The 23,255-nt window shown below is 44.9% G+C and overlaps 1 protein-coding gene across 2 annotated transcripts in view; it reads right to left on the reverse strand.

Annotated features, from left to right (window-relative positions):
* tanc1b (tetratricopeptide repeat, ankyrin repeat and coiled-coil containing 1b) overlaps positions 1–23,255 on the reverse strand; it is a 75,987-nt gene that overhangs the window by 22,727 nt on the left and 30,005 nt on the right. Inside the window, exons 1-5 of one of the 2 annotated variants that reach the window (XM_078091119.1) lie at positions 22,659–22,798; positions 22,107–22,211; positions 12,872–13,005; positions 10,469–10,658; positions 7,342–7,674 (exon numbers count right to left, since the gene is read on the reverse strand). In XM_078091119.1, the coding sequence (XP_077947245.1) occupies positions 7,342–7,674; positions 10,469–10,658; positions 12,872–12,952 (604 nt within the window). In that variant the 5' untranslated portion in view covers positions 12,953–13,005; positions 22,107–22,211; positions 22,659–22,798. Of the gene's footprint in view, positions 1–7,341; positions 7,675–10,468; positions 10,659–12,871; positions 13,006–22,106; positions 22,212–22,658; positions 22,799–23,255 lie in introns of those variants that run through there. The other variant, XM_040202565.2, reaches the window with a different exon arrangement.

The following is a 23,255-nucleotide window of genomic DNA, read 5'->3' on the forward strand; positions in this document are numbered from 1 at the left end:
GGGGGCCACGGTCGAAACGTAATAAAAAGGTCTGTGTCCCGATTGCTGAACGACGGCCTCCGCGTTCCACTTCATCAGCCTGAGCTGCGAGAGACCGTCACAAACACTCCACTCTTCTTTTCGCTCCCTCTCTCCCCTCGCTTGGTCGCTAACTTACTCTGGAATGTCCCACTAATTAAAAGCCATCTGCTGACAACGGAGTAACCGAGGAAGCTGCCACCAATACAACTTTGCCTGGAATGAAAGACGCCCCCCCGCGGCCGCTGCGACCGCACGGGGGCGGCGCTTTCTCCGTCAACTAGAATGGAGGAAAGTGGCACTGTTAACAAACAAAGTAAAGGAAACCAGAGAGGCCAACTCATCAAGCCAGCAGCACAGCAAACCTGATTCTAAAGCTCGACTCGACGGCTACTTCGGTCCAACAGCGCGGACCGGAAGGACAGTGGGCTTCCTCCCCGAGGGGACTTCCCGTGTCCCCGGCGTGCAATACACTGGGACGGGCTGACAGGCAAACAGGCGCAGAACCTCACCTGAATCTCTCCAGTATTACATGGAGCAGAATGAGCTCACCGAGGGCAGGAAAGCGATTGCTCTGCTCTCTGTGCTCCCAGAGCTGCCCCCCCCCTCCGGCGCTCAGCCCGTCACAGCGTCCGAAGCGTTAGGCACACGCTAAATGAATGAAAAGCTTTCCAAAATTGGGAAGCGAGTGGCAGAGGGTGAAAAGGGGGTGAATTAGAGGGAGTGTAAATGGAAAAGGTGAGCGATTTAGTCTCCAGAGGCTGATTACGGTTTATCATGGGCAGCTCCGGTACTACTAATGTGATCCTGACTGGGGCGGGGTGAGGGTACACGAGAAAGGCTCAAGTTATGGGAACAAAAGCGAAGATGGACCGAAATCTCCCCACTAATCACCTCTAATCAGCCCAACACCGACGCCGGGACCACTGCAGCTCTTTCTTCACCAGGCACATCTTTTTTGCCCTTGGGGGTCGAATGAGCAACGACTGCAGGTGAGTTTGACGCGCTTAAGTAGTATCAATGCATTCACTCCTCCACATCTCTGGTTATCCGCGATTCTTTCAAGGCCAAAGTTTTTCCACCTTCATATCCCGAGAATCCCCCTCTTCAATTATTTTTCGATCCTCCGTCTCCATTTCTTTTCCTATTCTCACATGTCTCTGCTCATCGATAAAACGCACATTTCATACCTTGAAGTCTATGCCTGCAATGACTTGGAAGATGTACAAATGTGTCAGACTGTATTCTGATGAAAATTCTTCTTTTTTTTCCCCTAGGCAGGTCTGCCCTTTGAAAACTTTCAGTCCTGCATTTCCCATGACACAGCCGAGGAAGCCAATGCACTCCTTCGTGCCCTTATGGGACTTTTACTCCTTACTCGTGGATACAAATCAGAATTCCCATCACGATGTTGGGACATTGAATGAGGAAGAAAAAAATACTGAGTAAAGGCATTTACACAGCGGGGGGGCGTGACGAGTTAGCGACACGAAAAAGCGAGATACTTTTGTGTGAATATTTTGCATCAAAGCAAATCATTGCAGATGCAATACAAATACACTGTTGCAGCCTTTCTTCCATATATTTTTCAAATAGATTTGCTCCTGTCTGAGGTGAACTGCCGCATAGCCTGAGCAGTAAGCTATTTCATCGAATTTTCTTTTAGCAAAATGCTCTTTTCCCTTTTGGGAATTTGAATAACCTCAGGTATGCAATATAACTATATACATACGGGCTTTAACTGTGAAAGTAGTATCGGCTCTGGTATAAACTGCTTTTGTCGAGGTTCGAGGGGATCAAAGTTTGTCTTATATATCGAATATTGAATTTTTCCCAACGTGAATGGAGGGGATTCCGCTGCATATTATCCACATTCTGTATGAAAGTTTTCATGATAAAACACGTGCGTAACGGCCTTAAGGCCGGGAGTTCTACAAATCATTTATAAAATGCAAGGCTAAATCTTTGATAGATGACAGATGGAATTTTTATTCCAAATGTAATAAGTGCGGGTCAATAGGAAAAAATTATAAATATATTGAAAAGATATATTATAATATAGAAAAAGATATATTATCATATAGATGGTGATGTTGACACACATTTCTTGTTCTTGTCCTTGTTAAGTCAGAATTGCTTTAAATTAAGATGACTAAGTGCAAAGTAGAATTGTAAGTGGTCTGCACATAAATGTGGCTTGTAACCATAGAAACTTAATAAAAAAAACTCCAGCTGCAATGGTCCACTTTGTCTATTTGTGACAAATTAGTATGTAAAAGGTTCACCAAGATGTTCTGTGTCGAATTTTTGGTGCTGTGCTTTGATTATGAAACCCTGTTTTCCCTCTGCGGCCTGTGCAGGAGACTTTATTTCCGGTCCAGAGATGAGCTTGCATTAGATTACATTTTTTAATAAGTGCTGGCAACAGAGTACACCTGGAGCTATATGCATGTCAATATTAAAGGTATATATGGTAAATTAAAGGACAAGTTAAAATCTGATGATGATGCAACATAAAGACTTAATGCACCAACAAAGTTTTGAAAATGTACCCGGAAGGGAACGTTCATGAACTTATGTAGAAGCTTTCAAGCCAATCTGTCCAACGGTTATTGAGGTATTTCAGTCCGGCCCAAAGTGGAGCACCAGCCAACCGGCCTACCGACAGACAGGGTCAGGCCGACAGCGTAGCTAAAAGCACTTGTGAAAGAACTATAATTTTACAAACATAGAAGCACGACGGAGAGAGTGTAGCTTGGGCGTGCACAACAATATTCAAAGCCATGAATGGCTTTTCAAAGCTGATGCAGATTGATCTTAGTAAATAGGGTTATTTTCCCTGTGCTGCGACGTAGACGCACCGTCAATTCTCTGTGAGCGGATATTCTAAAGATGTCAGTATGGGAGAGAAATTAAAGACGATAACAAGGAGTTAACTGTTTTTTGTTTTTTTTGCTTTCTTTTACGCCGCCAACTGAGAAGATCATCGTCTACGCGAAGCCAGCCGCAGAGGAGAGCTCCATGGTTACCTGAGGAGATTACTAACCACTAACAAAAACAGGAAGATGCTGCACGGTCCGGCGATTGCAGAAGACAAAATTGTCTTGGGCACCAGCAGAGAAGACACAAGCTTAGAGCTTATCAGATTAAACACATTGCCGTCCTGTAGCAGTTCTACAGGGGGACTACAGCATGTTGGAGTCTAAATAAGCCATAATCTGACAGACATGACTTTTATTTTGAATTAAAAAAAAAGATTACTTTCTGACCTTCGCAGACATCATTGAGTCATTGTTCACACGGCCCAGATGGAGACGACCTTAGTCCTTCTAACAAAACACAGGTGAGAGCTGAACTCAAACCTTACCGTGTCACTGTTCTCAGAGCTTTTTCTTGGATGAATAGTGTATCCTTGAAAGAGCATTACATAAAATATCCCAGAGCGTGAGTTTCCGCCAGAGGAGCAGGGGACTTTGGAGTATAACATTTTCCCTCAGCATGGCTCTCAACAAAGCTCTGTCAAATAGCAGAGCACCACAGATGCACTGTGGCACTCTTCCAGAGCCAGAGAGACCCCTCACTCAAAAAATCTTAAGAAGAATTACCTTTATATTACCGTAGCATAACGAAGAGCGCAAGATTTTGTCAACCATTGGGAGACCTCCAGTCTCTAGGTCTGTTTAAACATACACTTTTCCCCATAGAGTGCTGCACCATATTAAAAGGGAATAGGAATCAGTCTTATTGATATTAATGAATTAGGCATTTTGATTCCAGCTGAATCAAGAAGAAATAATACATGTAATGTTTGTAAAGGGCTCTCAGCAGGTTGTTAATACTGGACTGTAGACTCGAGAAGTTAAATGTTTAAAAAGCTCAATGAAGCCCAAGAAATAGCTTATATTTGTTGGGCCTTCAATGTCCAACACAGCCGTTACAGTAATACATATGTGGTCAATTACTAGCTCTGAACAAAGGACATTCTATAATACATGTCTGGGGCTGCCGACTAATGTTGCCTCACATAATATGGCAGAAAATATTCCCCTGTGACGAATTGTGGCCGAGATATTGCCTCAGACTACCAACTAATGGTGCGATTACGAACTGCTCCTAAAGAGGCATCAGAATTCAGCTTTGTCAGCGGTGACAGCTGGTACAAGCCAACTTAACACAGCCAATGCAGACTCAACAGAGAGCTGCTTGAATTCATCCGACCGTTCTGGGACAAGCTAGCAGCAGTGTGTGTGTGTGTGTGTGTGTGTGTGTGTGTGTGTGTGTGTGTGTGTGTGTGTGTGTGTGTGTGTGTGTGTGTGTGTGTGTGTGTGTGTGTGTGTGTGTGTGTGTGTGTGTGTGTGTGTGTGTGTGTGTGTGTGTGTGTGTGTGTGTGTGTGTGTGTGTGTGTGTGTGTGTGTGTGTGTGTGTTCCCTAAGGCAGTGCAAATGACCCTTCTCTGCAAAAAGTCGACATTCCTTCTACATACATAGTTAACATTCTAGAGCCACCGCTTTACCCCTGTTGATTGGCACGAGAGACAGATGGGCCAAATCCATTTTGCCACTATGAAGAGCCTAGCCTAGAGCTTAGCCTTTGTGCACCAACTCTCAGCTGATGCGTCGATATCACAATGCATAGTCAATCAATATAACAGAACAGTTTCATTTATGGAATAATAGTGGAAGAACTTTTCATGTCGATCTCTCTCTATATATATTCTCTTCAAAGAAAGAATTGAGGGTAAGAGCGAGTCCACTTCACACTAATACGCCTGTGGAACTCCACATTATCTTCAAAAAGTCACATGACCTCATTTGGAGAAAATGGCTCCCGGAAACTATCAGGAAGTTGTTGAGTCATTTATTTGTAATGATCAGACATCTTCCATGCTCATTGTCCTAATTTAAGATCTATCAAATAGGTAAACGCATCACAGCAGGCTTCTTATTACGCGATGAGCTGAGACAAAGAACCACACAATGGAAAATAGTCACAGAGGTAGTGGCATGAGATCACTGATGATATATGTTTTTTCTCTATAATTCTACAATGGTTTCTACAAATTTCTTTATTTTACTTTGGGTCATTCGTGCATTCTGTAAGCTTCATTACAATATTTTTTTAATACAATATCTTTGAGCATCAACTGAAAACAAGCACTATCTCTTTAAATGAAGTTGTCCCACCACATCCTCTCAAGGCTTCGCCACACAGCATAAAACCTGAGGTCTGATTTCTGCATGATCCCTGGAGGGCAAAGCCGCATAACTATGACAACGGCCAATAAACATTTGGAGCACACGGGGACACGTGCACCCTGGCGCTGACACGCAAACCAACGCGCATTGACAATCAACTATGCCCCGGTCTAATAGCTTTGTGAGCTGGTGTGTGTCTGTGCCATTCGGCTTTATGTCAGCTTGAAATAATGATGAGGTGTTAAAGGTCACGGACTGCAGGAACGTTAGAGGGCATCTGTACAGCATCAGTGCCATGTGCCACGTCATGTTTGCAATGCAACGATGGGCTGAAAGAAAATAATAAAAGTGTCACGCAAAAGCCGCGCACTGTGTAGGATATACATACATAAGCTGTAAACTGCATTTTATGTTACCAGACATACCTGTCCTATCCCTTAAACCATTTGCATTTTACACTCTTGCCTTTAGAAAAATAGGAGTGCTCGGACTACCATCAGCACATAAAAGGAGTACTTCTTACAAATGGTCAAGGACTTCAGACAGACACGGTTATTTCAACTGTGATTTACATAAGTTCATGCAAACTCAATAGGAACTCAAGTCCAACGTTATCATGGAGTAAAAACACACTTTAGAATCAGCTGACAACTGTGTTTAGTTACTGAATTTCATCCAGGTCAAACCCAAGGGAGGCATATTTTTGCAGGAGCATTTAAACACACTGGCAGCTGCGGCACCCGGGCGAAATGAGTAAAACACTCCAATCCCTGTTACATTCCTGAGCCCCAAAGTATATACATAGAAAAAAACATCATCCACTAGCTAGAAAACTAATATTTCTCGTGCATGTTGAGGTACATGTTACTCTGCCTGATCTCGGCCTTGATTCTCATGTTTTTTTCGATACATCTGCCTAAAGAGGGTGTGTTTTTTAGTCTGACTTGACGTTTCCATGATTCTTTCCCGAGTCCTTCACAGTTCCCCCTTTGCTTTTGTAATTTCTCTGTGACTTAGAACTCACCAATGAAATTATCTGCTTGTATAATGAGCTGAGCTGTGATTAAGTTCATCTGCTCAACAAGCTGTTACCCTCACCTCCGTACAGTCTTCATCTTCATTTGATGAGAGCTTCATTTGTCTGTTGCACCACTTACACACTGTCCACGCTCTAGTGCTCTACTACTAAAACAAGTTAACAATTAACTCGTGTCACCTTTGCTTATTTTGCTGTTACTTCTAGTGTCTATTCAGCCCAACGGCAAGCTGCGTGTGCAGCATGTTCCCCTGGGTGCGGAGTACGAGTTGCACACTACATGGCTTGTGATTTCACAGTTCATTTACACATGAAAATCCAACAGCTGCCCCTTAGCGAAGCCCCCCCCCCCCTCCCCTCCGCCCAGCACAGGATCACAAATACTAGTTCAACCATGTCTGTCAGTGACTGCTTTAGTTTTAAAGGAAGATGTTAAACTGGCGGCTGCGTGAGTTACATCAAGAGGGTCAAGGTCAGAGGTGGTAACAGCAAAAACAGAGGGAGGCAGAGTGGGGGGAGATCTGGGAAAGGAAAAGCGTGACGAGCGAGGGCTGCAGAGGGATATCAACAACTGTGACAGCTGTGTGGATACGGCGGGCTGAGCCATAACAGGGAGGTTCCAGGGCAGGAATGCAGAACAGATCAGCCAGGCAGAGGTTTGCCCGTAGGTTTTCAAATGGGAGGCAACAACAGCTGCCTGATCCCAAACTTCTGCTCCGGTACCCCGATACTCAACGAAAAGCACAAACGGGCTTCTGAGAGACTATATATCGACCCGGGCTTTTCCCTGCGTGTATCCATCACTCGCTCAAGCTCTGACGCAACACTTGTCAGCCCCGAGGCGCAGATCACGTCGTAGGACCACCAAACTGACCGCCAACGCAACGCAGCAGGGCAACCCAAGACAACGCGCCTTCACATGCTCTCCGCACACCAGCGGATCCAAGAGGAACACTTAAGCAAAACGTCTCTTGTAATGCTGAATGAATGCAGCCGCTGTAAGCTGTACAGATCCACACCAAATTCCCTTCTGCCCTGCAGACATCCAGATGTTGAATGCTCAAATAACGGGAGGTTTTTATGGTCTCTTACCTGCTACAGAGTTGGGCCTCGGCATCATGAGGGAAGAGGATGACTGTGACGCGTATGGAAAAGGGCCTTCGGGGGAGTAACCTTGAGGCTGCGGTTCCCCTGCGGATGTGTTGGACTGCTGCTGCTGGTCTGTCCTGGACGGGTTGTCGGCCGGTGCTGCTGCTGTGGCGGCGCCGCTGCTGCTAGAGTCTTCTTCGGCAACAGGAGAGCAGGTGTCGGCCCGCACACTCTGAGCCAGGCCATGGCGCCCGCTGGCTCTCAGGCTGCCATCCTTACTCCACTCCAGGCTGGAGCCACTGCGGTCATCGTTCTCAGAGGAGCTGGTGATGGTGGCTGAGGGGGAGATTAAAACAGAGAATCAGAGTGAGCGAGCGAGGTAAGATGTTTTTTGTGTGCTGTGAACATTTATCCGCCTTCATCTCTAATGAGATACCGAGCTGTAAGGGAACTTTTAACTTTGAATAAGTCCCTGCTTTTTTTCCATTGCCCTTATCAACACTGTTAACCACCTGACTCTACAGACTGTCGGCTCACACTAATGAAAACTGGAAAAGCATAATAGCGGAGACTAGGATTCATTTCCAGAGCCCAGAATCTTAGAAAGGTCTTTGCTCTCCCCACTGATCATCAGTTGAAAGGTGCTGCATGTCCAAAACGGCACCCAGATGCTGCACTCGGAAACAAAATTCAATATAAAAAATCTAAAAGCAAAGAACTGGTGTTTGAAACTGCCCTCGGTATTTTGATGGTCGGACAGGTGTTTTGCGAACATGACAACAAATCCTTTAATCCTCCCTCCGGCCAACCCAGGAATCCAATACAATCCTAAAAGATGAGTGGATGGCCAAAGCTACACGAGCTGCAGCTGGATGCAGAAACATCAGCAGGGGTCAGAGGACAGGAACGGACTGTCCAGCTGGCACATTTTGCATCGCACGCTCCTAATCTGGGTTTGATAATGTCGCCGCGCGTTACATCATTACTGATATTAACATAACACATTCTGGCGCTGTGACCACGATTTTGTTTTTTTTACCTGGGCGAATACCATCAGTTAACCTTAGTCCTGCTCTGTGCGTGGCCTCAAATGGAAAGTGGAATGTATTTGTGATGCGCCTCTCTAGTCTCACTCTGATCACTCAAAGCGCTTCCCATTACATGTCATTAGTGTCTCGTTCACACGTACTGTACACTCACACACTGATGCCAAAGGCTACCAAAGTGCCACCTGCACATGCAACCGCCCGCTATGCCTCAGCCGCGCTCATTTTATGTGCTCATTCAAAAGTATACTCAGCTATGACTCTCTATGTTTTACCATATTAATGGTCAGCTCTTGCTACGGGGCTGTCTTAAGTATTCCTCCAGCCACCCCATGCAGAAAGTCCTCTGGGAGCTATTTTGTAAATGTTAAGACACTACCAAATCTCCCAAATCCAGTAAGGAGCTTTTAACGGCAGTACAAAGCAAAATTAATGTGCTTTTGAAATCAGTCAAAGTCAAACTTGAAAGAAAGGGGAGCATTTATCACCAGTTGGAATCTGACTTATGGAGGCGGCACAGCTTAGTTCTCTTCCATGTCTGTAATGTTTTATTAGGGCAGGTGGGCGGGATGTTGTAGACCGTCACACTGAGTCATTCTCTCACAAAGTCCATTCTGATTTGACACCAGTAAAGTAGCTTTACAACGAGACGGCCCATGCTGGGTGTCACCATGTCGACAATCCATGATGGAATACACCATATCGCAGCTTCCATGGATTATTTAACAGCTAGCTAAGGCTGGGCAGACAGAGAGGCTGAGTCATGGTTATTGGTCGATTTGAAATCCAAAACTCTTATTTTTGTCTGTACTGACAAACAATGATATAGAAAATAATAAAAAGCAATAAATCTGACATATTCTAGCGAGTTCATACAAGAACAATACTTCTGCTCAATGCTTCAGAAACTCAACCAGGGACAACTGCAGGATCATTTAGCTACAGTGTAGAAGTCCCTCTACAAATATTAATTTTAAGAATGCATAAACCAGGTCATATTCCCGTCAGCTTGTGTAAACCCCCAGATGTCTTGCAGGGCTTTTACTAGAGATATAATACAGCGTCAAACTGTGGCAACTGTCACCTCAATAATCTCGCATACAGGAACAGCTCTAATAACTGACACACGGTGGTTTAATACAACCTGACAGAAATGGTATTCAGTGCCACAAAAAATCCAATGGATTTAACTAGATGATGAATGAGTCACACGAGACAGCGGCGACAATGTGCACATGAGGTAACATTCTCATTTTGAATAGAAGAGCTTCGTAGGAAATGATATAATTAGTTGTTGAAAATAAAGTAGTAGAGTGTGTGCAGAGAAAGCTGCAGGATTGACTCATCACTTGCATTCCTAGCATGGTTACCGACTGCTTTGGCAAATAATTTTAACAGCAGGGAAGTCTGTTTGAAGCTGGTTGTTTGACGGACTAATTTATATTGTGTTTTAGATACCAATGCCCGTTGAATTCTCTTCTTTCAAATACAAACGGGGTACAACAGTAAAACATCTCTAGCTCTGGCCTACACGGGTCAGCCCACGGACTGTTCTTGTTACAAAAAGTCACGTTCACTTTCAGTGTCACTCTCAAAAAGGCCTTGTGCAATCTATATACTTGTAGTGGGTTTTGGATGCCTTGCTTCCTCATAAAACGATTTGCAAAGCTGACTAAAGGGAGCTCTATATGGAAGCAAGGTGATAACAGTGCAAGCCAGCGGAAACAGGGACTTGCATGCACTAACATGCAAACGTGCACACAGATAACTTAAAAGCTCTGATTACAACCCACACAGAGTGTAATTTGAGGACATTAATCTACTATATCTTTGCACATCAAATCCCTGGAATGTTGTATGGAAAAACTCTCATATTGTTTTCATTCATGTTTGAAAGAGTGCACATTACTTACATCAATACACACATTCTTAAAAATAACGGGGAACTGGTGAGAGAATGTGCCGAGACCGCAGAAGAAAACTAAAACAAAGCAGCGGCCGCTTATAGAAACATTGCTCGTTAACGGTACTTTTAGTCAGAAACTCCACAGGGTGCCGTCGTAAAGCAGTTGGTTATTTCTCACCAATAATCCCGCTGTCTTTGCTCTCGAGTGTGGAGCTGGGGCTGGTGATGGTCCCACAGGGGCTGGATCGGCTGAGAGGGGGGCGACTGGCCGTGCTGTTGAGTGTTGAGCATGGGCTGTCAGTGCAGGGCGACGTGGTGCTGCTGGTCAGTGTAGAGCAGGGGCTGATGCCCTGGCTAATCACGGAGCACTGGGTGGAGGGGAGAAAGCGGGAAAAGAGGGTTACGGTACACTGAGAAAGGTGCTCTACCGATCAAGTATTTCCACAAAGTAAGAAGACTTTTTTCCAACCATATTTGGAAGAATTGAGACAACTGTGAGATCGTTTTGATCAGAGTTCATTGCCTATTTGCCGGGGATCGTGTAAACGAAATGCCAACGATTCTCTCAAAAATAAACGACATTTCAGGTCTGAGCATGACAGACGAGCAGAAAGGACACGAGCGCTTTAAGTGGAGCCAGGCTTGAAAATTACACACTCGTATGTCTGAAGGCACCAAAATAGGCCTGCAGAGGAATTCACAAGGGACCAAGTATCTACTTTGTTGTGACACAATAGATACCTTTCTCATGCAAGCCACCAAGCCCGTCTCTCAACCAAACAGCAGCTGAAGCTTTGTCTGAGCTCACTGACAACCGTAGAAATCCAAATTAAAGCGGGTTTGGTCCAGGCTTATTTCAACAGTATTCCAATACACGCAACATTGTGTAGCTCAAGAATCGTCTTGGCTCGCTTTAAGAAGAGCCCAAACCTTGAAGTTCCAAAATACACTATGCACATAAAATTTAAAGTTAAAAGCAACAAATACACGGCCAGGTCCCACAAAATGATTCTTGCATCCTAATAAAACGTTGGTGCACATATTTTGTACCCTGTGGAGGCTTTCCCCCACAGATGACTTCCCCGGCACCACTTATTAACCAGACTGTGCATCACCTCCAACAAACTGCTCCAATTAAAATCTCAGCCAACCAGCACGAACCATTTATAACATTGAACCCAAACGTCCCTAACCAGTTGAAATATACTTTAATAAACTGCACTAACCATTTTTGATGATAACGTAACTGGAACAATTATAGTACTGTTTATGTAGGGGTCATAAAATAGTTTAATAAAACAATAGAAATATGTGTCCTTCTCCAGACCTTACTGCAGTACTTCTGCTGCAAAAAATCTATCCTCACCCCGACTGACCGACCAATGTGTTATAGAATAGAAATAGAATAGAGCTGAATCGGACGTCTCATTCGAGATGTATTGAGTCCGTTTTTAAAGACCTTCTTGTTTATGAAGTGGCACGCTGAATGAATGCACGCAGCAGGGTAGGACAGATGTCACATGCCACATGTTAATGATGCCACAAAGGCATCATTAACAAGTTGTGGAATGCTAATATTAACGAGGTAACATTTCCGGTTGCGGAGTCCAACCTGTTTCCCTTTTTTCTTTCTTTTTTCTGCGACAGCATGCCAGCATTATTTGCACAGCAATTTCCAGCCCGGAGCTTCACCCAAAGCGTCACCCAGCGAATCACAGCGGGGGACCAAACAGCAAACTGACATTTAATAATTTATCGTTTGGCGGAACTAAAACCGAGCCTGCTGGGTTTGATTCCTGTTGTAAAACGGCAGAAAGGAGGAAAAGAAAATTGCTGGCAGATAAATAAAGTGCTCCTCCCCAGCCGAACGGAACAACAAACACCCCCAAGCACGCCGGAGGGACCGTCCCCGCATCCCAACCGACGAATATGACCCACAAAACACTTTGCGAGTTGTCTTAGGATTGCCGGTTCAGCGTCAACGCGTGTCCGAGACAGGAGATGAATGGAGGGAGCGCTGCGTGCCGCTCCTCACACAGGCGGGGCTTAAATAGTAGAACCAAACAAACGGAGGCTCCGTCCGAACATAACTCGGTTTTTGGAGCCGAGGACTCAGCCACGCTCGTTACGCACGCGAGAGCCCCCGGAGTAGCGCTCAAGTTACCGAGAGACTCGCACACCACACCGGGGAGAGAATACAACCCACGTGCAATGGAAATTTAAATACTCGGTTACTTTCTTAAGACATCTTCATCATCTCAAAAGACAAAAGTCAAACAGTTTGACAGTTACCGTTGTTTGTTGTGCCTGAAAAATGACTCCCCGGAGAGGGGAGGGGGGAAGTTGCCTTCTAAATCCCCATCCAAAGATAATGCACAGTGGGGGTTAAAAAAACCTTTAAAAAAAGAATCAAGCTGCAACAAAAAAGATCCATTCTTCTGTTACACTGTCACAACTCCCTCCTCCCCTCATCTCTCTCTCTCTCTCTCTCTGCTATCTCTCTATCTGTGCGCTGCAGCAGGGGCGACAGCTGCTGCTGAGACAGGCAGCGAGTTGGTAGGGGAGGGAGAAAATTAAATACCTTCTTTTCAATCTTGTCGTCCATAGGTATGCGTGCCGTACCCGGGAGCCCTTCTCCTAGTAAAAAGCCCAGCCTTGTCATCAGTTCCTGAGTGGCGGGAGAGGAGGAGCTTGGTTGTTTCTCTGCTTGCAGCTCTAGAAAAGAGAGAGAGAAGGGGAGAGAGGTGGGTGAGGGGGGGAGAAATGCTCATTATCAGCGGGCAGATTCCCTCTCTCCACCGGATGGCCCACACGGGGCCACTCTGCCTGCCCTGCCCTCCTCGGCTCTGCTCTGAAATGCCGCGCTGCACTCGCCAGCTGCTGCTGATGTGGTGCAGACTCGAAGAAGGGAAGAGAGGGACAGAGGGAGTGTGCGGTGGGGGCTTGAGTGTGTGTGTGTGCGCGCATGTGTGTGTTCAAAAAGACATGTGAATGTCCAGCATTGTTAAGGAAGCAGGGACTGTGTGTGTGTGTGTGTGTGTCCTGCTTCAAGTGTCGAGTCCAGGGCTTCCTGGTTGTTTACAGCTCTCACTCATAGAGCCTCTGAATATCAATGAGTGGACGAAGGCTTTCTCCAACCCGGCCGAAACCGCCCGCAGGTCTAACTCTCGAGGCATAATACTTGCTTGGACAGCAATTTCAAGGTTGACATGCCATCAACAAGGCAGTTTATTTTTATTTATAACTTGTGATTTTTTTCTTGCATTCATCAAAAACCTTACGACAACTTTGCGGCACGGCATGTGTGCCGTCTGCTAAAACCGAAAAATAATATTTCATCCTATACAAGTCAAATGTGGGTGTGGCAAAGTGATTGAGGACGAGTCACAACATTCCCATAGGGTGAACGGACTGACCGACAGAGAGGGAGGGGGAGGGGGAGGTGGGGGGAGAGAGAGATGTCCATGGTACAAAAGCGTATTATACGGCGCTCTGTCAGCACCTTTTCTGTCTCTCTCCTTCATTTTCTCCTTTACCCTCTTTCTTCCACAGTTATTAATAATGTTGGCAGTCAATCAGATAAATAAACAACTTCAATCCAATGTCCCCCCGATGTACTGCCAAGCCCCCAATGAAGTCAAAATCAAGCCACTCTATGCACACACACCTTTATCCTGCAGTTATCTTAATCAATATTTGCAGATATATTTTTCATGCCCTTTCACACTGAAATCAACAGAGCGCCACATTCACTTTTGTGTTGCGCTGCATTCCGGCTTATGTACCAATTAGCATGAAAATAAGAATGGTCCTTATTCACATCTCCTCGAAGCCACATACAATTATACCAAATATTCAAAACATCTCAGACTCCCACTGGTGGGTGGCCGATAGTGTGGGAAGTGATTCCATTGGGTGGTTTTATTATGCGTAGAGAACAAATTTAAAGCGTTGATACCACAGTTGATGCCTCTCATAAACTTAGATTGAGGATGATTTAACAGGTGCCATCTAGAGGTTCAATGCAGACTGGTAATTTTTACTGAAATATGCAGTTACACTGAAGCTGGGACATGGGGTCATTGGCAAGAAACTACTTTTTTAGGAGGAAAAATACATATTTTCACGTTACGAGGGTCAAATGCTCCTTCATATTCCCTCTGTGAAATAATCCTAAATCGGTTTTGTTACTCAAATTCAGCTGTCTGTTTATATCTGCAATTTTGGTAAGCCGTAATTTGTTACAGCCACTGCTGTGTTCCAAATGTATTTTATGAAAGTTCTTGTAGAATTTGGGGGGTTGCCTCAATTAGATCTTGTGATATTGCATTTATTGGAGCTGCCTGGTCAGTTCTCCTCATTTGTATATAATGGTCTATATTTCCTAGCTGAAGTTTGGACGTGAGATGAGAGGGAGTAACTCTTCAATTTGAAAAAAGGTCTGCATTGAGGGTTATCCAAAACGCGTGCAGAGTTTAATTGAGGAAAGCCGATCGCACATGGAGCGAACCTGCACTGCTGCTGTATTTTAGTTTAGTTCACCCTGGTGAGCAATGGAAGCACGGGCACAATACGTCACAATTCTCCTGCAAGTTTCTGTCGTTATTCAAGTACAATCCATTTTTACCAGTTATCTTATTAGTAGAATACTCTAAAGTACGTATAAACTATGCCGGGCAATTTATTAAAGCCCTCTATACATAGCTTCTCTAGAAAATGTGTTAGACAAGACACTTGTATAGGAATGTCAGACTAGCACATCTAAGCTGAGCTTTTCCATATTCATAGATTCCCCATTTTGTTGTCGGTATACGTTTCTTGTTGGAACGGACTTAAAAGCAGTTGCATCACCTCTCAGAAACACGCCTCAGATTCTGGGAAATTGGAAAACGGCACAGGCCCGAAGGAAGCATAGCCGTAATCATATAAGCCTAAAGCGTTTTTCGGTGTGGTCCTGAATGCTAACCTAAAACTAACTGGATGCTACACTAGCGTAGCGCTTTTCTCCAGTGCAAAGTCCGTGCAGCAGGAAAACATCATACATCTTTTTTTTAAAAGGGAACGTCACCGTGCTCATGTAAATGCCCGAGAGGAGCCCTTTAAGACCGATGGGGAATAGACAACATGGAGGCCTGAATGCTGCAGACAAAAAGACATTCTATCGATTCAGGGTTACTGGATTACAGTGAACATCATATTAAATCTTTACAGGTTAATGTAGGAATTCAAAGGTCACGTCTCACATACCACAGCGTGCACAAGTATTAACAACTAGAAGCAAAAGGAAACTTTTGCAAAAGGAAGAACAGTATTTTCCTGGTTTTGACAATTCATGCTGTGGTGCATCGTCTCAGTATTTTTGTGGATTGCGTGTCTTTATGATTTAATAACTAGCATGAGCGAATCTAATTTAAAATCCCCAGCATGTAACAGTGACAGAGTAGGATGATTCATCATAAAATTAAACTATGGTGATTGCCGGTTGTGTGTAATTGAATTTGAATTACACAACAACACGTTGCAAGCTTTATTGACTTTTAGTGAACGTATACAGACGATGGAAACAGCTCGGGCCTAGTTTTTTTCAATAGACATCAAACATTTATGGCTACTGTACATTAGCACATAGTAGCAGGTTGATTTTTTATTGAGACGGTCTGCCGAAGGCATGGCCGAAAAAGGCGAACACGATGCATTTGTAAAGATTGTATCTCACAAATACTTTGTATTCCCGCCGAGGAAAAGAAGAAAAAATAGACATGTGGAATACAGTTTAAAAGCTGTAGCTCATATACTATAAAGTAATGCCATGTAGGTAATCAAACCCTTGTATCTGTAATTATTCTCCTAACATTATTTCTATTCCTAGAAGCTGCTCAGAACAAGACGAGTACCATCTGTCTGCCAGCCTTCTCCGCTGTTGGTTAAGGGTTTTACACCAAATCTCCTCAGCTGCTGTACGGATTGAGGGACACTGGCTAATTTTCCTTTTCCTTTCACATTTGTCCAATCTGGTTGCGATTCAGATCGGGTAACTTTTAGCCACCGGCACTGTTCTCCAACCTTTTCGGCCACTCCAGCTCCTATGTGGGTGTGATTGCATTTAAAGCGTTATTGGTTAGAAAATGCCTTTGATGTGACATTGGAGCTGTAAGAGAAACCCCTGCAGGGGACGACACACAGGTGTGCTGTAAGGGCTGTAATAAATTGGCATATATAAATAAAATGGAATTGAACTTTGTTACTGTTTGTCTTGTCCCACTATCACTGATGATCACATACTGTATGGGCTGTTTACTCGTCAGCTTTACAAGCCATTCCCTCCCCAAGGATTTTCAATAAGAAATAGCATGTGTTTTGTTTTGGGCATTAATGGCTATAAAATGCCTTTGTGTCATGTTCCTGTGGTGTAATCTACGTCTTACATTCACTAGGCTCATGGCCATGTAGGTTTTGCAGTACTGTGAGTTTATTGCAATAATAGAGACGAATGTTATGAAATGAAATGTACTGTCAAAAAGGTGCAATGTGTTAAGATACAGCAATCATTTTAGTTTTAAAAGCATTAAGAAAAAAACATGAACTAATGTGTGAACTAAAGAGGTTACAGTGGTGATGTTAATGCAAAATGAAAGATTGTACAATACACTATTGTTTTGCAGTGATATCTACTGAAATGTGTATACTTAACAAGTAGCTCTGGCAAGCCCAGTCTTCTAACACCACTTCTACCTGCAAAGTGATTCACTGGAGACACACAACATAAATTGTAATCCACATGTCAAGATACCAGTGTTATTTTGCAGTATGGGCGGTAAAATGCCGCCCGCCCGCCCTCCCTCCCTCTATTGCTTTAGCATGGGACCAGATCCTACAGATTGCACCTTTAAAATGGCTGCAGGGTAAACTTGGGCAACCACATAACAATGCAAATCATCACATAACTCTCACAAATATCCAGGTATTTCCTACTCTGGAATTGTTTTCTCTCGTTCTTTGTCCAAATCTGTTTCTATAATTTGAGATCAAATATAGATTCATCTTGGTGCAACTCATGTTTAAATTTCAGCATACATACAATGGGCAACAGACTCCAATCTAAATCAAATTAAAAAAAAAAAACGCAGGTTCTGGTCAGCGTGGAGGTCATCAGTTTCTCGGGGCATTTTGGAAAAGGAAAGCCCAAAAGAGGGATGCTCTGGTTGGTTGCTCGCGGCGGTGTAGCCCTTGTGACTGCAGGAGGTCTACCTGTCCCACGAGATAACCCCGGACACCAGCCGGACCTGCTGGAGTCCCTCGCTGTGGTCGCAGATTAGATCTGCTCTAGTTTCATGGTAACGGCCGTTGGCTCTTTTACCCGGGGAGCAGCGGGTTAGTCACACAAATGCGTCTACGCGTATTTACACAGTGGACTGAACGGATTCTATACACGTGGGTGCACGGCCTCTTCGCTCGCACAGAGATTACGCAGTATAAAGATGGTTAATGAAATGTTATGATGTGAAGCACTTTGAGTCTGCCTTGTGTATGAAAAGCGCTATACAAATAAAATTGCCTTGCCTAGTTAGTTAGTATAGTATAATATATGCAGACTAGAAGACAGCTTAGTTATATCAGCTAGAAAGATCATCAATTAGTTAATAATTGGACATTAAATTAATTCTGTCACTGGATTCTAACACATTTTATGTGTGTATCCCACAGTGACACAATGTCGTTCACGAAAATTCACATTCAATTGTCAATCTGTCAAGCGCGCCGAAAAGCGGTTTGTGACAACTTTAACCTTGTGATTTCTGTTCATGACTCATTACAAAAATTGTGCAGACATTCTGCGTGTCGCAAAGGCAGGACTAAACTGTCTTCGGCCCACTTGATGGATAACCATAACAACACAAAACAGTGTAGAAAGAACCTAAAAGGGCTGTTTGCAGAGTGGGACCATGAAGCTCAGTGAATCCAGAGCTTTCTAGGCTGCCTCAATGAGGCCGTCCTAATGTTTCTCATGAACTACTCTTACCTTCAGCAACCCAGTTTATAATTGCTTCCATTCCAAAAGACTTCCCATTACGTAATGACTTAATCAAATGGTGGATGTCACGGAACCCTAATTTATGAATCCATTAAACACTTCAAGATGGAAATCTACATTTCTGTGGTGGACGTGATAAAACTGGGTAGTTGGGCAGCTGTAACATGAGGTGAAATGGCGTGATGTGGATGGAAGGAAGTTATAAAGTTAAATGACTACCTGATAAAAATGAGCTAGTATTTGATTAGTCGGTATCTTACACTATCCAGGAGTTATGGGGACAAAAAACAGGGATGTAGCTGGAACCACTCTGTTATTCCAGTAACCGTACAGAAAATGAAGGCAAAAGAAAACAACATCATTATCTGCTGCCCGAGGAAGTTTATGAGCAGGTGTGAAATAGCAGCCGCGCGGTGCAGGCATAGGAGAGGCAAGGCGGGAAGAGGAGGAGGAGGAGCGGGCGGAGGATGGAGCAGCAGGGGAAGGCCGTAAACGGATGGACTCCGCAGACCTCTTTTGGCTCTCTCCCTGCCGCCAATACAATCCAGCCGGTCCTCATTAGCAGCTGGAGTTTCATTACCACAACTGCGGAGCCTGGTTAACGAACCCTCAATGAGAACATATATCCTGCTTCCCCGCCTGAGCGCCGAGGTACGAGCCCCCCGAAGCCCGCTTATTGCAAATTCCTCTGTTAGAGCCATGAAACGTCTTTGCTGCAAGCAAACGAGACCTGGCACAAAACTGCAAAGTTACAACGCGGATAAAAAAAAAAAAAAAGTATCTCCTTGTAAAACAAGGTTGGGAATAAGGGGATGGCAATCCGAAGCCGACTGACATCTCAGCTCGGTGCTCGCTGTGACTATTGTGGCTCTAACGGTACACACAGATAGCATTTCATCAACAATTCGACGAGCAGAGTTGTAGGAAGCGGTTCACCCCTGCGGTGCTGCACAGGCTGTGGTGTGAGGATCCTCCGGGGGGCAAGAAATGCAGATTAATAAAGCTTCAGCATTAAATAACGAAACAGACAAACAACATATCAAATCGGCCCCTAGCAGCTGATTGAAAAGAAAAATCAGTAATGAACCCGGAAACTCACTGTTACAGCCCAAGACGAAATCACAGGCCATTCATCAATGCTTCCCCCTCGCCACTGCTTGCCGAAATATCATCGTAAATTCTGCAAACTAGTAACAATGGGTCTTGATTATACGATTGGGCTTGAATATTGCTATATAATGAATCCACAATTGGGAGCGTTTCTGTGGCCTCTAAGCAGCCCCACCAAATTTTTTTTACATTATTTCTTTTCTTTAGGAAAAAATGAAATTCTCCCATTGTCTCCACAATCTCCCTAGTTGACAGTAAAACAGAAGGGATGTTATATTAAAAAAAGAAGCGCTAACACAAATGAATGGTTCGATTTCTACGAGGAGTGCAAATGCAATAGTAAGATGATTTAAAGGAATACTTATTAACACGAGTTGGGCCCTGATTTCAGCACCAACTAGATATTCAGCGCGGGAGTAAACAGGTGCTCGGTGTCGGTGCAGCGGTGCTGTGACGAGGGCGGTTGTGCTGCAAGAGAGAAACATTGTTGTGGGAGAGGGCGGGACCTGCCGTTCAGGCTTGATTGACAGGGACAGAGCTCTGAGACCACAGCTGAAACCATTTTGACAGGCGACTGTTGACCGCCTGTTGCAAGTGCAGTCACGCGCCGACGCACTCATACATAATCAAACATAAGCGCGGTCGCGGGCACGCCACGGAAATACGCATCGAGTTCAGTTCACACATGCACATGAAATTGTATCCTTCGTCCAAGAGCTACGTGAGATGACCGGACTGCAGGGAGAAAAAACACAACAAGTCTCACGACGAGCCGTCCCCGTTGAGCTCTCATGCAAGAGTTGCATCCTCCTGCACAGGAACAAACAAGAACTTCACATTACTCCCTCTGCATTGGGTCCAAGTCTCACACAGTGCTCATGCAGCACAATTTCCAACTGATTCCCCGGCTCAGAATCTTCGGGGGCTGTTTTAACGTTCCTTGCTGACGCTGACCTTGTTATAAAAGCTCCAATGTCAAAAAAACACATTTTCTCTGTCTCAGCAGTTCGCAAAATAAAGCCTGCACTCTTAACCACGTCTGAAGGGCTGGACTACACAGGCTGAAAAGGTGCCCTCCTCACTGAGGAAAGAGGCCGACACTACATCCAACTACAGGCTGCAACCTCGTATAACATGACAATTCTGGTATGTATGAACGCGTCCACTCGAGAGGAACAGCACGTGTGGGGTTAGGGTTAAAACGCCTTGCAGCTGTTGATGAGGCCTCATCAACATTTAGCTGCCATTACTCTAGAATCTACACAGCGCCCGATTGTACATAATTGGTTTTGTAATGGCTGTGATGTTCCAGCAGTAAATCTCTTGTTCCTGGGTTTGCAACAACGAGAAGCAGTGCTACTCTAAAAGGAGGTTGGGTATTTATTTCATTCTGTCCGGGCTAAGTCAATATTTGAGAGCAAGTACGGGTCACTTGCAAAGCTACAGAATAAACCCAAATGCCGTTAAGAACTTGAGCTGCGCAAAGAGAGACCTCGACTTTTCTTGTTGTTTCAACAATGCAATGAGGAATACAAATGAACTGGGTGCAACCACCCAACAGACTGCCATATCGTTTCTTATTTCCCACAAATCGACCAGATCTGTAGCAGCAATCTCTTCCATCAGGAGCAGACCAGAAATGCACAATGTAATTGTATAAACTCAGCTCATTTTGTGGGTCATAAGCAGCGCGGCATGTGAGCGCGTATCTTATGTTTGCATGCTTGGTCTACGTGCACATGTCTCGGGGCTGCAGAGGTGAGGATGACAAACCCAACTGTGTCCAACGCGTTCTTCTATTCAGAATTCCAAAACGCCTCCAAGGCGCCTCGAAACATCAGCGGGCCCACAGAACCGGACCACCAGCTGTCTTGAGATAACATTTATCTGTCGTAGCCCACTCTGAGCTTAAACACTGCTGGGTGCCAGCTGGTATGTCATAGTCAACGGGGGGGGGGGGGGGGGGGGGGGGGGAGGAGTGTGGGGGGCGTGCGCTGCGCTGGGTTACTACTGTCTGCGTATGTGGGGCATGTGCAACGCGAGGGCACCGCTTTCTGAGTTGCCCCTCTGCTAAAGATAACGCGTCCTATGACTCCGCTTAAGCCAACAGGAGGAATTTGTAGCCCGCCGCGCTCCGCTGGAAAGAGGGCAGCGGAGTGGAGCGTTGACACCCCCCCCCCCGAAAAGAGAAGAACATTAAAAGGCTCACCTGGCGGAACCGTGGAGACACATATGTGAGCACAGCTACTGGGGAGTGTGAGGTCTTGTCCTCGCCACATTCCCGTGTGGAAAAAAATGCAGCGCTCTGGTCAGACAATGACGGAGGAAAACTGACTCCTCTGTAATCTAAACACGCACTTTAAAATAAACACGGCACCATTGTGTGTTTGTGTAAGAGGCTACATGAAGGAACGCTGCTCACAGACCACTGGGGCAGGAGAGGATTCTACCCCTGAATTACAGAGACCCAACGCTGACCCCGTGGACACAACGCGGACATTCAACACAAGACGCCACACACGGCTACGAAGAGGGCAAAGTTTAAGGGCAAAGTTGTGCATTCCTGCAGACAACATGTACATTGCTCCCTCTTAAGTTTCCAAATGCCTTCGAAAACGTAACCACACAAACACACACACACACACAAAAAGGAAAAGCTATTATAGGAACTCACCGTTATGTGAGGACTCCTTGTTATCGGCCACGTTCCTCAGTGCTGAAACGATGGCATCAGACGGAACACGAGGACTCTCCACATATTTGGGCTTCCTGATTGGACCTGAGAGCACAGACCGAACAGAGAGACAGAGAGAGTTCTTGCTGGATTAACGTGTTTCAGAAGGGGCTGCAGAGGAGAGGTGGTGTCTTCGTTGGACAGGCTTGTCTGCACTTTGTAGCTCACATACACTCATTCTCTCTCTCTCGCTCTCTCGCTCTCTCTCACACACACACACACACACACACACACACAGTCTCTCTCTCGCTCTCTCTCTCTCTGACAGCTCCCTGCGCTACGCTGGTCGTTCTTACAGCACAGAAAATGTGCATCGGAATCAGAATTAGAATCAGATTTGACATGGAATTTCCCGGGAATCCTGGATCGTGAAATACAGCATGAAACCACAACCATTAGCCTCTGAGGGAACTTTAAAGACGAGTAGTTAAACACACATGCACTGTTGGGGATCGGAAAACAGACCAGGAGAGACAGTCCCTCGACATGTACCGTGTTATTGCTGCAAAGACGAATAAGCGCGTCCTGCTGCTCATCAGATGATGTTCCAGTTCTCTGAGGACTGTCTTCGGCTTCAGCGAAGAGTTGAAGTTAGACGGCTGCTCTGTTCTCTCCGCTCTCACCAGGACAGAATTAGACAATCCCCCCGAGTGCGCACAGAATGCTGTCCCACTGTGCCGGACTTAACACAAACCCCTGCGATACAGCTCATCTTACTACACTTCCTTTGCCGATCTTGTAAAACTAAATAAACAGAAGATGAGTTTGCAGTAAAAAAAATATATAATTATTAAACAGAGAGAGAGAGAGAAGGAGAGAAACTGTAATTGTTTGTTCATGCAGAAGATCGAGGACACTAGACTAAATACTACAGTGTAAGCCATGAAACAAACATCTTATAAGTCCTCTACTTCTGCCATTCCGTTTCTGGTGTAAAAAAAGAAATTGTTTCCGAGTCCGGACACGAACAGAGAAAAAACAATCCAACAACATGAGGTGTGACTGCATAATATAGAACAATTTCTTAAAACCGCAGCCGCGATCTCGGCCACAGATACTAAAAGTGGAGGTGTGGGAGGGGGGCCGGGG

Source organism: Gasterosteus aculeatus, chromosome 16 (genome assembly GCF_964276395.1).
Source record: "Gasterosteus aculeatus chromosome 16, fGasAcu3.hap1.1, whole genome shotgun sequence".
Lineage (NCBI taxonomy): Eukaryota > Metazoa > Chordata > Actinopteri > Perciformes > Gasterosteidae > Gasterosteus > Gasterosteus aculeatus.